Consider the following 11410-nt stretch of genomic DNA (forward strand, 5'->3'; position numbering starts at 1 on the left):
TGTACCCGGGGGCTTAACTGATTTCGTGGGATTGGAGCATTGCATACCATGACGTCATAAAAGGAAAAAGAGACGTCACCCTCCAAAATCCAACCACCATCTTCACCTACACGGCTGAGGCTACACCAAAGTCACCAACCAGCAATAAGTCTAAAATGGTAGGGGTCCACATTGGCGTCGTAAGTCAGTGGGCCCCACAATCTTAGGGATCTCAACAACTCCCGCCCGGCGGGCGGTCGGTCAGTAGAACTATAGAAGAGGAATCATCATCCCGTATTCCCGTCCTGGGTTGGAAGTCCACCAGCTTTGACAGTGTCGTCACTCCCATAAATACCTCCCTTTTGCTCCCTTTCTGATTCAGGGTAGACCTCCAAGACAGCAACCAAGACCAAGCTATCTTGAAAACAGGGGGAGAGAGAGGAAAGGAAAGGAGATAGCAGTAACAGTAATGGCGACCAAGCAAGAAGAGCAACAGAACAACCAGGCCGGAAGGCATCAAGAGGTCGGCCACAAGAGTCTTCTACAGAGCGATGCCCTCTACCAAGTATGCCTCTCTCTTTCAGACCCTTCATTGGCCTCTATCTTTTTTTATTTTTTCTCATAACTAATTTTTTCTAATCTGTTTCTCTGTTTCTCAGTACATACTTGAAACCAGCGTGTACCCTAGAGAGCCAGAAGCCATGAAAGAGCTTCGAGAGTTGACAGCAAAACACCCATGGTGAGTCCAAGTCCTTCCTTTCGGCCCAGTTAGATAATATAAATTTGGTTTGTGTTAAATGCTGAGGGCTGGGATTAAATTTTCAAATGAAAAAAAAAAAATACAGGAATATCATGACGACTTCCGCCGATGAAGGTCAGTTCTTGAACATGCTCCTCAAACTCATCAACGCCAAGAACACCTTGGAGATCGGCGTTTATACAGGATACTCTCTTCTCGCCACCGCCCTTGCTCTCCCCGACGACGGAAAGGTACAGAATACGAAACATCGAATCGAAACAGAGCAACAGAAAAAAAGTATAATAAAGGGAATTGACATGTTGGGCCTTTGATTCTAATTTCAGATCCTGGCCATGGATATCAACCGGGAGAATTATGAATTGGGTCTCCCGGTAATTCAAAAGGCTGGAGTAGCGCACAAGATAGACTTCCGTGAGGGCCCTGCTCTGCCTGTCCTCGACCAGATGATCGAAGACGTAAGATAGCAACCCTCCTCCACTTTTTTTTCTTAGATCTTTTTCCTCAACTCATCATTCTTTCTATAAAATCTTTTTTCTTTTCAATCGTAAAAAGGAGCTCGGTTGTCGAATCGAAACCTGGGAATCTGACTGAGTGACTGTAAATGAATTACAGGGGAAGTATCACGGGTCATTCGATTTCATATTTGTGGACGCGGACAAGGACAATTATCTCAACTATCACAAGAGGCTGATAGAGCTGGTGAAGCTTGGTGGTTTGATCGGGTATGACAATACTCTTTGGAACGGATCGGTGGTGGCTCCACCAGACGCGCCCCTCCGCAAGTATGTGAGGTACTACAGGGACTTCGTTCTGGAGCTTAACAAGGCTCTGGCCGTGGATCCCAGGATCGAAATATGCCAACTCCCCGTGGGCGACGGAATCACCCTCTGCCGCCGTATCAGCTGAGGCCAAACTCCACAATCTAATCCCTCAATTCCCAACTCACCAGAATGGGGCGATCAAGAACAACGATGGAGTCGAGAAACTTCTTCATTTTTCTTTTTTATATTTCTTCCATTTGACGATATTTGAAATCTTTAATTTCATGATCCTCGTATCCTAAGACGAGATCGTTTAAGGAGGATTATTGTTATCATGTCAACGTATTGTTGTTAATTGCTTAATGCATGAAATTTAGTGGTTGTCTGTTGTTTGTGGAAAAAAAAATCTCCCTGATAGTCCGAAATGCTCTTTTGCCAAACTGGTTTTCGTTCATGGTGGCTTTGGTAACAAAAATAGCATTGCATTCTGTTTTTTTTTTTTTTTTATCTTTTTTGGTAGACAAAACTGGAATTGATTAAGCAAAAGCATTCAAAGGTAATGGACCTTTAAGAAGATTGGCACAGCCGGTTTATAAACAGAAGCAATCTAACTCAAGGTTTAAACCTTGGAGCACAGCCAATTGATTCAGAAAACTACTGCCAGAAAAGGACCCTTCTGCTGCAGAATGATATAACCTTACCCAGATCTTTTATCTGTAAGAAAAGAAGTAAGAATCATCTGATACATTAAATGCAGAGCTTGTTCAAACAGGAATTGGCAGGATCAATGCGTTATGGAGTTGGTGACAAGCCGACAATCAATTTTTACCAAACATATCTAACTTGAGTTTTTTCAACGCCCAGTGTCAAATCAAGGTTCTGCCTCATATTTGATTCGACCTTGGAAATGTCAAATGTGGTTCTATAATCCCTATAAGTTTGAGTTTGAGAGATAGATAAACAATGCTTGGCGAAACAATGGGGTGCGGAGTTAGCAGACCTAGGTACAAACTATACAGAGCACGACGGGATTCTAGTTAAGTTACGCCACGAAGGAGGAGACGTATCAGTCTCCAACAGAGCTTTTGCCACTAATAATGCATCTCCTTCGTTGACAACTGAACCAAAGTGCAAAAACAAAAATGAACTTCAAAATGATTGAATTCAATAAGTTGCAATATTTTCAATAAAATGAATTTCTAAAGTAGTGCGTGTGGATGTAGAGTAGAAGTTTTTTTTTATTAAAATTATTCTTTATTTTTTTTTGTTTGAGGGTATAAAAGTTATTTTATTGTAACTTTAATGTCAATTTTTATGGCTACTAAAATGTTCATATTTATCTATTTAGTCTATGCCCTTTTTCTTTGAGAGAGAGAGAGAGAGAGAAAGCCTAGGGGCAATATCATTCAATAGGAGACTCAGTTAGGGGTGAGTATTTGGTTTTTTCGGTTTGGTTTGAACAGAAAAAACCAAAAATTTCAAAACTGATTTAATAAGATGACAAACCGAACCGAAACCGAAATATATAGATACCGAATAAACCGAACCAAACTTTTTTTTGATTATTTTGGATATTTCGGTTAAAATCGAAATTAAGTTAAGCCTTATGTGTTCTATAAAAACAGAGAAGAAGAAGAAGACACCCTCAGCGACAGTCAACAAGTGTGGCACTCGGCGGTTGATACTCAACAAAATAGGGAAGCCTCAAGGGGTTGACACTACAACATGCTGGAGATCGGTTCCGGGAGGGAAGGATCAGGAGGCACGAGGCGGTTCCAAGATGGACGATCGGTTCCTATCTTTTGCAGGGGAGAAGGGAGAAAGAGAAGAGAAGACGACAAAGTGACGAACTAATTGAGGAGGGGGCATGATGTGTAGGACCAAGCGGGACCCAAAATGGGTGGTTTGTTTTGTTTTGAGAAGCTTTCTCGAGGAGGTTACTGAATGGCGTTAGTTGCATGATAGATTGTTAGTGCTTTTGGAACTTAGAATCCCTTGAGTAAATGATAGATTCAAATGATGCAAATGCCCCATAATCTTATCAATGAGTAAAATTAAATTAGTTTTTTCGATCAACTGATTTATTAATTATGATAACTGAAACCGAAAACCGAAATACAAAATAATTGAATAATAAAATCGAACCCAACCAAAAAACCAATTAGACCGAACCGATTAAACCGAAACTGAAATTTTGGTTTGGTTTTTCAGTTTTAACCGAATTATACTCACCCATAGACCCAGTTACATCATTTTGCACTATTTACTTTAAGAATGAGGGGGTTGACAACCAGGTACAGGTACATGTGGATGAACAAGATAATCCATACTTGGCAAGAGAGTGGGCAGCCACATTATCTATAAGAATACACAATTGAGAATCCCGGAAGGTGGTTAAGAATATCCTTGCAATTACGAAAGAGTGTAAGAACACCCCAAAGAGGTTGGATAGATTCCTCCAACAAGAACTTAACAAGAACATCATAATCACTTTCAATAATGGCCATGGATATGCCTCTTTCAACCGCAAACTGAAGACTTTCCATAAAAGAGCGAGCCTCCGACTCAAGAGCTAAACACGCTTCAAAAGGAATCGCACGAGCAAATAGCAAAGAACCATTATGATCTATGATAATAAAGCCTGCCACAGATCACGAAGCGAAGGTGGCACCGTCAAAGTTGATTTTAACAAGTCCTGACGGGGGCTTGCACCATTTAGTAGGAGAAATGGAAACCATAGGAGGGATGCTTTTGGACGAATTGGGAAGGGCGCCTTTGGTTGATTGAGTAGCAAAGTATCGAGCTTTCAAAAGAATCAGATTTGGACTACAGATTTCCTTGTGGAAGATGGCAAAATTCTGCACTAACCGAAGGTGCCAGAGGATGGAAAAGGCTAGAACATACGGTTGGCAAGAACTCGAGGATGAATTCGTAGTAGAGATCCAATTAGACACCCAGTCGTGCAAAGAATTCTTAGGGATAAGGTTTGATGAGATACCCAGATTGGAGCCAAACCATACCATTTTGGCCACCCGACATTTGAGGAAAAGATGATCCATCGATCTTCATCATCCAAGCACGGAGAGAGCATACGAATTCAATATTCATTCTCACTTTCTTGAGTCTACACTTTGTGGGAAGTGCATCATTAAAGGCTCGCTACACAAAAAGCAAGATTTGGGGACAAATGCCTTTCAATTTCCAAAAACTATACCACGAAAATTTCCTAGCTAGACCTGTTCATGGGTCGGGTCGGGCCGGGCTTTCACTCTGTATTAACAGATTTTTTTAAGGCACGAGCCCAAGCCCAGCCCAACCATCAGACCTACAACTTGGGCCCAAGCCCGAAATTTAGCCCATGTTGTTACTACTGCTGAAGCGACTGAATAAAGAGAGAGAGAGAGAGAGAGTGAGAAAGAAATTATAAAGAAAAAAAAAATATATATATATATATATATACATTTCAATAAATATTATATTATTTATATATATTATATAATATATAAAATACATATTATGTATTTTATAAAATATATAATGCTAAGTCGGGTCGGATCGGGCTCGGGCCAGGCTTTTTTGACAAATTTCAAGCCCGGCCCGTAACACAGTCGGGCTTATTGTGTTAGGTCCAAGGTCAGGCTCGTGGGCCTAATTACATGACCAAGCCCGATCGGGGTGCGGGCCGGGCTAGGCCGAGCCATCGAGCTACCCGGCCCATGAACAAGTCTATTCCCAACCAAGGATCAAGTACTTGAGTAGCTAGGGAGTTTAGAAGTCAATAGACGGTATGCGAAAGCCGAAGTGAGTTGTCCATAGGGGTGAAAGTCCAAACCAATATGTCCTCCATCGTATCATATTGCAGTGGAAGATCCAATGATAGAATAGCATGTGAACAAGAAGGGATGAACTTGCTAACAATCAAGTTCTGATCCCATTTCATGCATTAAAGATAGATCAATTCAGCTAAGAGTTGTGAGCATAGTCTCGGAGAATAGGTGGGGCTCTATTAGGTAGCCATGGGTCTAAGAGAGCACTAATTTGCTAGCCATTCCCCACAATCCATCTACAACCTTTGTGCAAGTGAGATCTACAAGCTAGAATACCACGCCAAATGTAAAAGTCACTCCCTTTTGGGTTAATGTTCCAAAAGTTAGAATTATTAACATATTTGGCCTGGAGGACTTTAGCCCAAATGGATGATAAATTCTTAAGAAATCCCCATCCGAGTTTAATGATTTGGGCTTGATTTTTAAGGTCAAACCTCATAAACCAAGACCATCAAGCTCCTTTGGTTGAGTGAGGGTAGACCATTTATGCAAATGCACTCCAAAATTCCCATAATCAGACCACCAGAAGTCCCTACAAATATTGTTGAGAGGTGCACAAATCTTTTTTAGGCAGTAAGTAGGTTTGCATAATGTATTGGGGCACCACTTGAAGAGTTGATTTAATAAGAGCCAATCTTCCTATGTGGGACAAAGTTCATTTCTTCTAACCTAAGTGCTTCGATTTCATTTTCTCGACCAAGTAGTTCCACAGAAACCTCTCGTTGGGCTACATTATGGAGACTCCAAATTTTCTCATAATATGAGATCTAACTATTATATGAGTTTTGACACTAAAATGGATGGAGGAATTTTGAAAGTTGATCTCTTAAGCTGACGACTTGCAGAAGGAGGATAACACATCCATGATATGATAAACATCAGAATTGCAACACTTGCTCAAGATAACTAAGTCATCCACAAACGACAAATGGGTTAACTTGACCCCTAAATTGCCCACTTCAAATCTATGAATGAGATTCTGATTAAGTTTTGCTTCTAGCATCCTAAATAGAACCTCTACGCAAAGAATGAACAGATAAGGCGAGAGTGAACAGCCTTGTCTAAGCCCACAAGATGGAGTGAAAGATTTTCTTGGATGACCATTAATGAGAATGGAAGACTTTGGAGTAGAAATATATTTAAAAATGAGCTCGTGAAATTTCTCTAGGAAACCAAAGCTATGGAGGAACTCCAAGAGAAACAACCATTCAATACGGTCGTAGGCTTTGGATAGATCCAATTTAAGCATGAAGAAATTGTATCTGCCCTTTTGTCTCTTCATAGAGTGAAGGACCTCTTGAATGATAATTGTGTTGTCTATTATGTTTCTGCTAGGAGTGAAGGCACTCTGGAGAGGAGATTTCAGCTTTGGCAAGATAGGCATCAGTCAATTTGCAATTATTTTAGCAATGAGTTTGTAGAGAACATTAGACAAACCAATCGGCCTAAATTCTCTAAGACTTTTAATAATCTTCATTTTGGGAATTAAGCATAAAAAGTAGAATTTACCTCTTGTAAAGAAGAGGTGTTATAAAAAATTCTCTATGCCCATGAGATAACATCACTATGAACAATACTCTAACAATGTTGAAAAGCACCAGCCGAAAAGCCATCAAGACCAGGAGATTTCCATGGGCCCACACTAAATAAGTTGTGGGATATTTCAGCCTCGTCCGAAGAAGATATCAAGGACCTTCTTTCTTCAACAGAATTTGCATAGGCAATATATGGGATTTCGAACTCAAAGAGATCAGGATGCACAAAGATGAAGAGGTTATGAAAATAATCCACCATTAGAAGTTTGATCTCAACAATATTAGTGTAGAAGCCATCAGATCTTTGTAAACAATGAATATCATTTTGTCTTCTTCTGTTAGAAGCTAAAATGTGGAAGAATTTAGTGCATCTATCTCCCTCAACATTCTAGTTTATGCAGGTTTTTTGTCTCCAATAAGTTTCCTCCCCATAAGCCAAGAGAAAATATCATTTTGAATCCTCATAATTCGATAGGGGTTTGCACACTCATATAACAGTTGGTTTCCAATTTCAATGGTATGTTTTTAACACCCCCCCCCAAAGTTGGATAAATACCACTTCCGAAGCATGGACAAGATGGGTTTAAATTTTGAGTGCACAGGTCCATTAAGACGATTCAAATTTTCTTGAAAAAAAAGCCTGAAATTTTGACTCTTTAACACAGAATTCCTTAAATCTAATAACTTTGGGCTTGAAAGAATGAATTCTTTCAATTAATAGTATAATGGGCTGGTGATCACTACCCATCGAGGCAAGGTATTGGACATTGGTCGGCAGAAATAAATCTACCCATTCTATGGATACAAGAAATTGGTCCAACCTTTTGCTAGTAGAATCTTCCTTGTAGTGGTGGTTGGACCAGGTGAATTGGGGCCCAAAGAAACCCAAGTCAATGAGGCCACATTCCATGACAAGAGAAGACAATATGATAAAATCCTTTGATGAAGTGATGGTGCGTTTGATCTGAAGGATGCACATAGTGGCAGAGGAGGTCCCAATGATTGCAATGAGAATGATTTAGAATAGAACAATGAATAGCATTATCTGTGGTAATGTTAAGAGAGAAACTTTTGGTCCATCCAAACCAAAAACCACCTGAACAACCTACAAAGGGGATAATTTCGATTTTGTAACATGAGATTCTTTGGAGGAGATACTTTGAGTGACTAACATTATTCTTCATCTCTGAGATGAAAAATATATCTAGTTTATGTTTGTAATAGAGCCTACGAAGATAAGGAATTGTTAGGCGACCCCCTTTACCTTGACAGTTCCAATAGAGGATCTTTATTGTGATTGGTGGGACAGTATAGGCCCTACCTCCACAACCTTTCCTTTGATTGAGTGTGCGATTGTCATGGATCCTACTCAAGCCTGCTTTTTTAATCAAAACCACCTTGCACTAGCTGCAATGGAATGGTCCTTCTGAAAGTCCAAGCCTTGTTCATCTTCATCAAGCTTCCTCTTGAGAGAATTGCTTTGGCAAATGGTCAAAGGGGAATCCACCATCACGGGTTGATGATTCTCGCACGAGGAAGTGAAGGTAGACAATTTAGGTTCAATAATGATGATGTTAGAAGAGCAACTAGTAGTTGTATGGTGGAACAAACCTTTTTTTTTTTTTGTGGTGAAGCTCGATGGATTCAATACCATTATCGAGGTGCCATCTGGCTGATATTGGGTTGCCAAGGATGACGCTTGGAGGAGATGCTTGAGTCTTTTCAAGAGTCTCATTAGGGCCAGCTTCCCAAGACTGTTGATTAATGAGATTATGATGATTTGGTGAATTTATAAAAGGATAGGAAGGTAGAGAGTTGCACATGCTTGACATGGTGGCTATGTCCCCGAATTTTGTGGCTTGTTTCCAATGACCCTAATAGACTAAGACAGAAGTTGAATCAATGTCGGGCCCAATGCTAGAGAAAGGGACAAAAGAAGTTTATGTTTTGACCTGCAAGCATTGGATTCGTGGCCAATAAACCCATAGAAAGAATAGAACCGTAGTAGTCATTCATATTGAATAGCCACATGGATAGTTTATCCATTCAATAATTTGTAGGGAATTAGTTGAGGAAGCGGTTGGGAGAGGCCACCAACAAACCTATGATGAACCCAGAAGTCTACTTTGGATAAGGAAGCGATTGGGAGAGGCCACCAATAAGGTCATTATCAAAAAGCCAAGGGCCCTTCTCACATATCTGATCACGACCAAATGAGGTGGGTAGTCCGACCATAAAGGATGATGACCCGAAGTCCATAATGGTTAAATCTTCAATTTTCCATGATTTACACAACATTTCTTTCAGACATGCAACTTTGAAAGCTTTATCAGTAACAAACTTTTATTATCAAGGATCGACTCCATTCCTCTTTTGGGAGAATGTCTTCACTTGAAGCCTGAATAGGTAACATTTTTGAAGACACCAATAGGCTTGAGAGACCACAAAGGATGTCATCGTCTTCCATAGTGACAACCACACCACCCCTTATGCTGTGAAGAAGCAAGAGGAGAATTAGGGCTGTTAACGGGTTGGGTTGGTTTGGTTTTACATGTTTTTGTCAACCAAACCAACTAGCTTAGGTTGACTTATAAGCCAATCGGAACTTACCGAAGTTAATAAAAAACTGAGTAAAATTTAAATGTGCCTAAGGTCGGTTTAATCGGTTCAAAACCGAACCATCATTCTCGTCTTTTTAAACCCAAGTTAAAAAGTTTTTTTCAGTTTCCGCATGTAGCAATTCTGCAATTGTTTGCCTTTATCAGCTTTTTTTACTTGTAAATTATTGTTTAACATCTTATAATTTCTGGCATCGTCAATAAATATATTGCCAGCCCTCATTCCTATAGCCTCACTTATTTTATTAAGATATAAATGAATGACAGGTTGGTGTAAGCTTTTGTCAACTTTTTACTTTTTTAATGTTTCACTTTTTATGGGAGATGTGAAAAGCATGGAGAAGAAAGAAGGGCTAACAACTATAATTGTACATGATAGTCAAGTCGGTTCGGTTTTTATCGGTTTATACGCTATCAAACTGAAACTGACCCGACCTCTTGGGTTGTTATAATTGAGGAACTGAAACTGACTAACACTATTTGAAAACCAGCCAATTTGGGTCGAGTTGGATCGGATTGGTTGGGTTGGTCAGTTTAATCAGTTTCATAAACAACCCTAAGGAGAATGATCACACTCCACCCTTATGTTAAATGGGAGCGAAAGAAATGAAAGTAGAGAGTGATTCTAAGTTCAAGGAAGAGGAGACATGGGGGAACCTTGTACAGAGGCAAGAGAGAACCTTCATCGTTTGCTTTGCCCATGTCTAATTGTAAGGGTTGAAAATGTAACTTTAATTATTACTTTCCACCTTATTTAATCTCCTCTCTTGAAGTCTTATAACTCAAGGAATTAACTCCCATTTTCTCTTATTAAATCCTATATTTAAATTATTTTTCACTAACAAATGCTACTAATTAGATATATGTCAATATTTTTAACAATATAAACCCATATGTTTTAAAACTAACACGAAAACAAAACCATTATATATCAAAGTGGTGGTTAAGCAATTCAACCATCCAAATCAAATTGGCCAACCTATGAAATCATACTTAAGTAATAAAATTTTTTAAATAGAAATAATATAGAAAGTTACAAAATTGTAGAAAAATTAGACACATTTATGATATTTTTATTAATCAAATTAAAAATGTAAGTGTAATAAACAATAATTGTTTTTATTGGTAATGAAAATTAAATGCATAATTTAGAATTGACCAAAAATGAAATTATTTTACCATTTGGCAAAGATCAATAGTTTAACTTTTGGGTCAAAATGTGTTAACATTTAATGTCATAAATAAATTAATAAAATTTAATGTCTATATTTACATAATTATTAAAAATATCAATGAGATTATTGAACTTTCTTTTGACTAAAATACTCAATTTTGTATTTAGTCCCTATTTAATTGCGATGTTTAAATTATAAATTGAATTACTACTTTTCACCTCATTCAATTCCTCTATTTAAATCTTACATTTCTTTGATAAATGAACAACAAAAAAAAAAAAAGATACACAAAAAAGTCATATTTAATTTGCAATGAATGAGGTGTTTATATAATCAAATTTGGATTTTGCAATCTGCATCTGATTAATAATAAAAAACAAAAAAAAATCCATATTTATAGAAATTTTTGGATATATTGTTATTATCACCATCGTCATCATCATCATCATCATCTAGAATTGCCACGTGCATGCTCACTAGTATATGTGTGTGTATGTGTATCCCCCTTCTTAATTTCTTTTTTTTATTTTTTGATTTTTTTAATTCCACATAATTACACATTAAACCAATAAGGAAATAACATAACCTTAATTATTTCTAACAACCATAAAGAAAGAGGGATTTGCTTTTATAATGTTTAACCAAGTGGCAGTGGCACTACTTTCCCTTAAAGTCTCTAATTCCTATTTATCTCACAAATTATCTCTAATTTAGTAGAAAGATTATCTCCTAAACTATCTCTAATTCCTATTTAT

At 38.2% G+C, this 11410-nt stretch overlaps 1 protein-coding gene across 1 annotated transcript; it reads left to right on the top strand.

The window, feature by feature from the left end:
• Window positions 1-243: 243 nt before the first annotated feature.
• Window positions 244-1975, top strand: LOC148877197 (caffeoyl-CoA O-methyltransferase). The gene is made up of 5 exons (XM_088982753.1): window positions 244-544; window positions 639-718; window positions 825-969; window positions 1063-1194; window positions 1352-1975. The coding sequence occupies exons 1-5, from the start codon at window positions 449-451 to the stop codon at window positions 1643-1645; spliced, it is 747 nt and encodes a 248-aa protein (XP_088838879.1). The 5' UTR covers window positions 244-448; the 3' UTR covers window positions 1646-1975.
• Window positions 1976-11410: the final 9435 nt, after the last annotated feature.

Source organism: Nelumbo lutea, chromosome 1, assembly GCF_056320005.1.
Source record: "Nelumbo lutea isolate HS-2025 chromosome 1, American lotus-T2T, whole genome shotgun sequence".
Lineage (NCBI taxonomy): Eukaryota > Viridiplantae > Streptophyta > Magnoliopsida > Proteales > Nelumbonaceae > Nelumbo > Nelumbo lutea.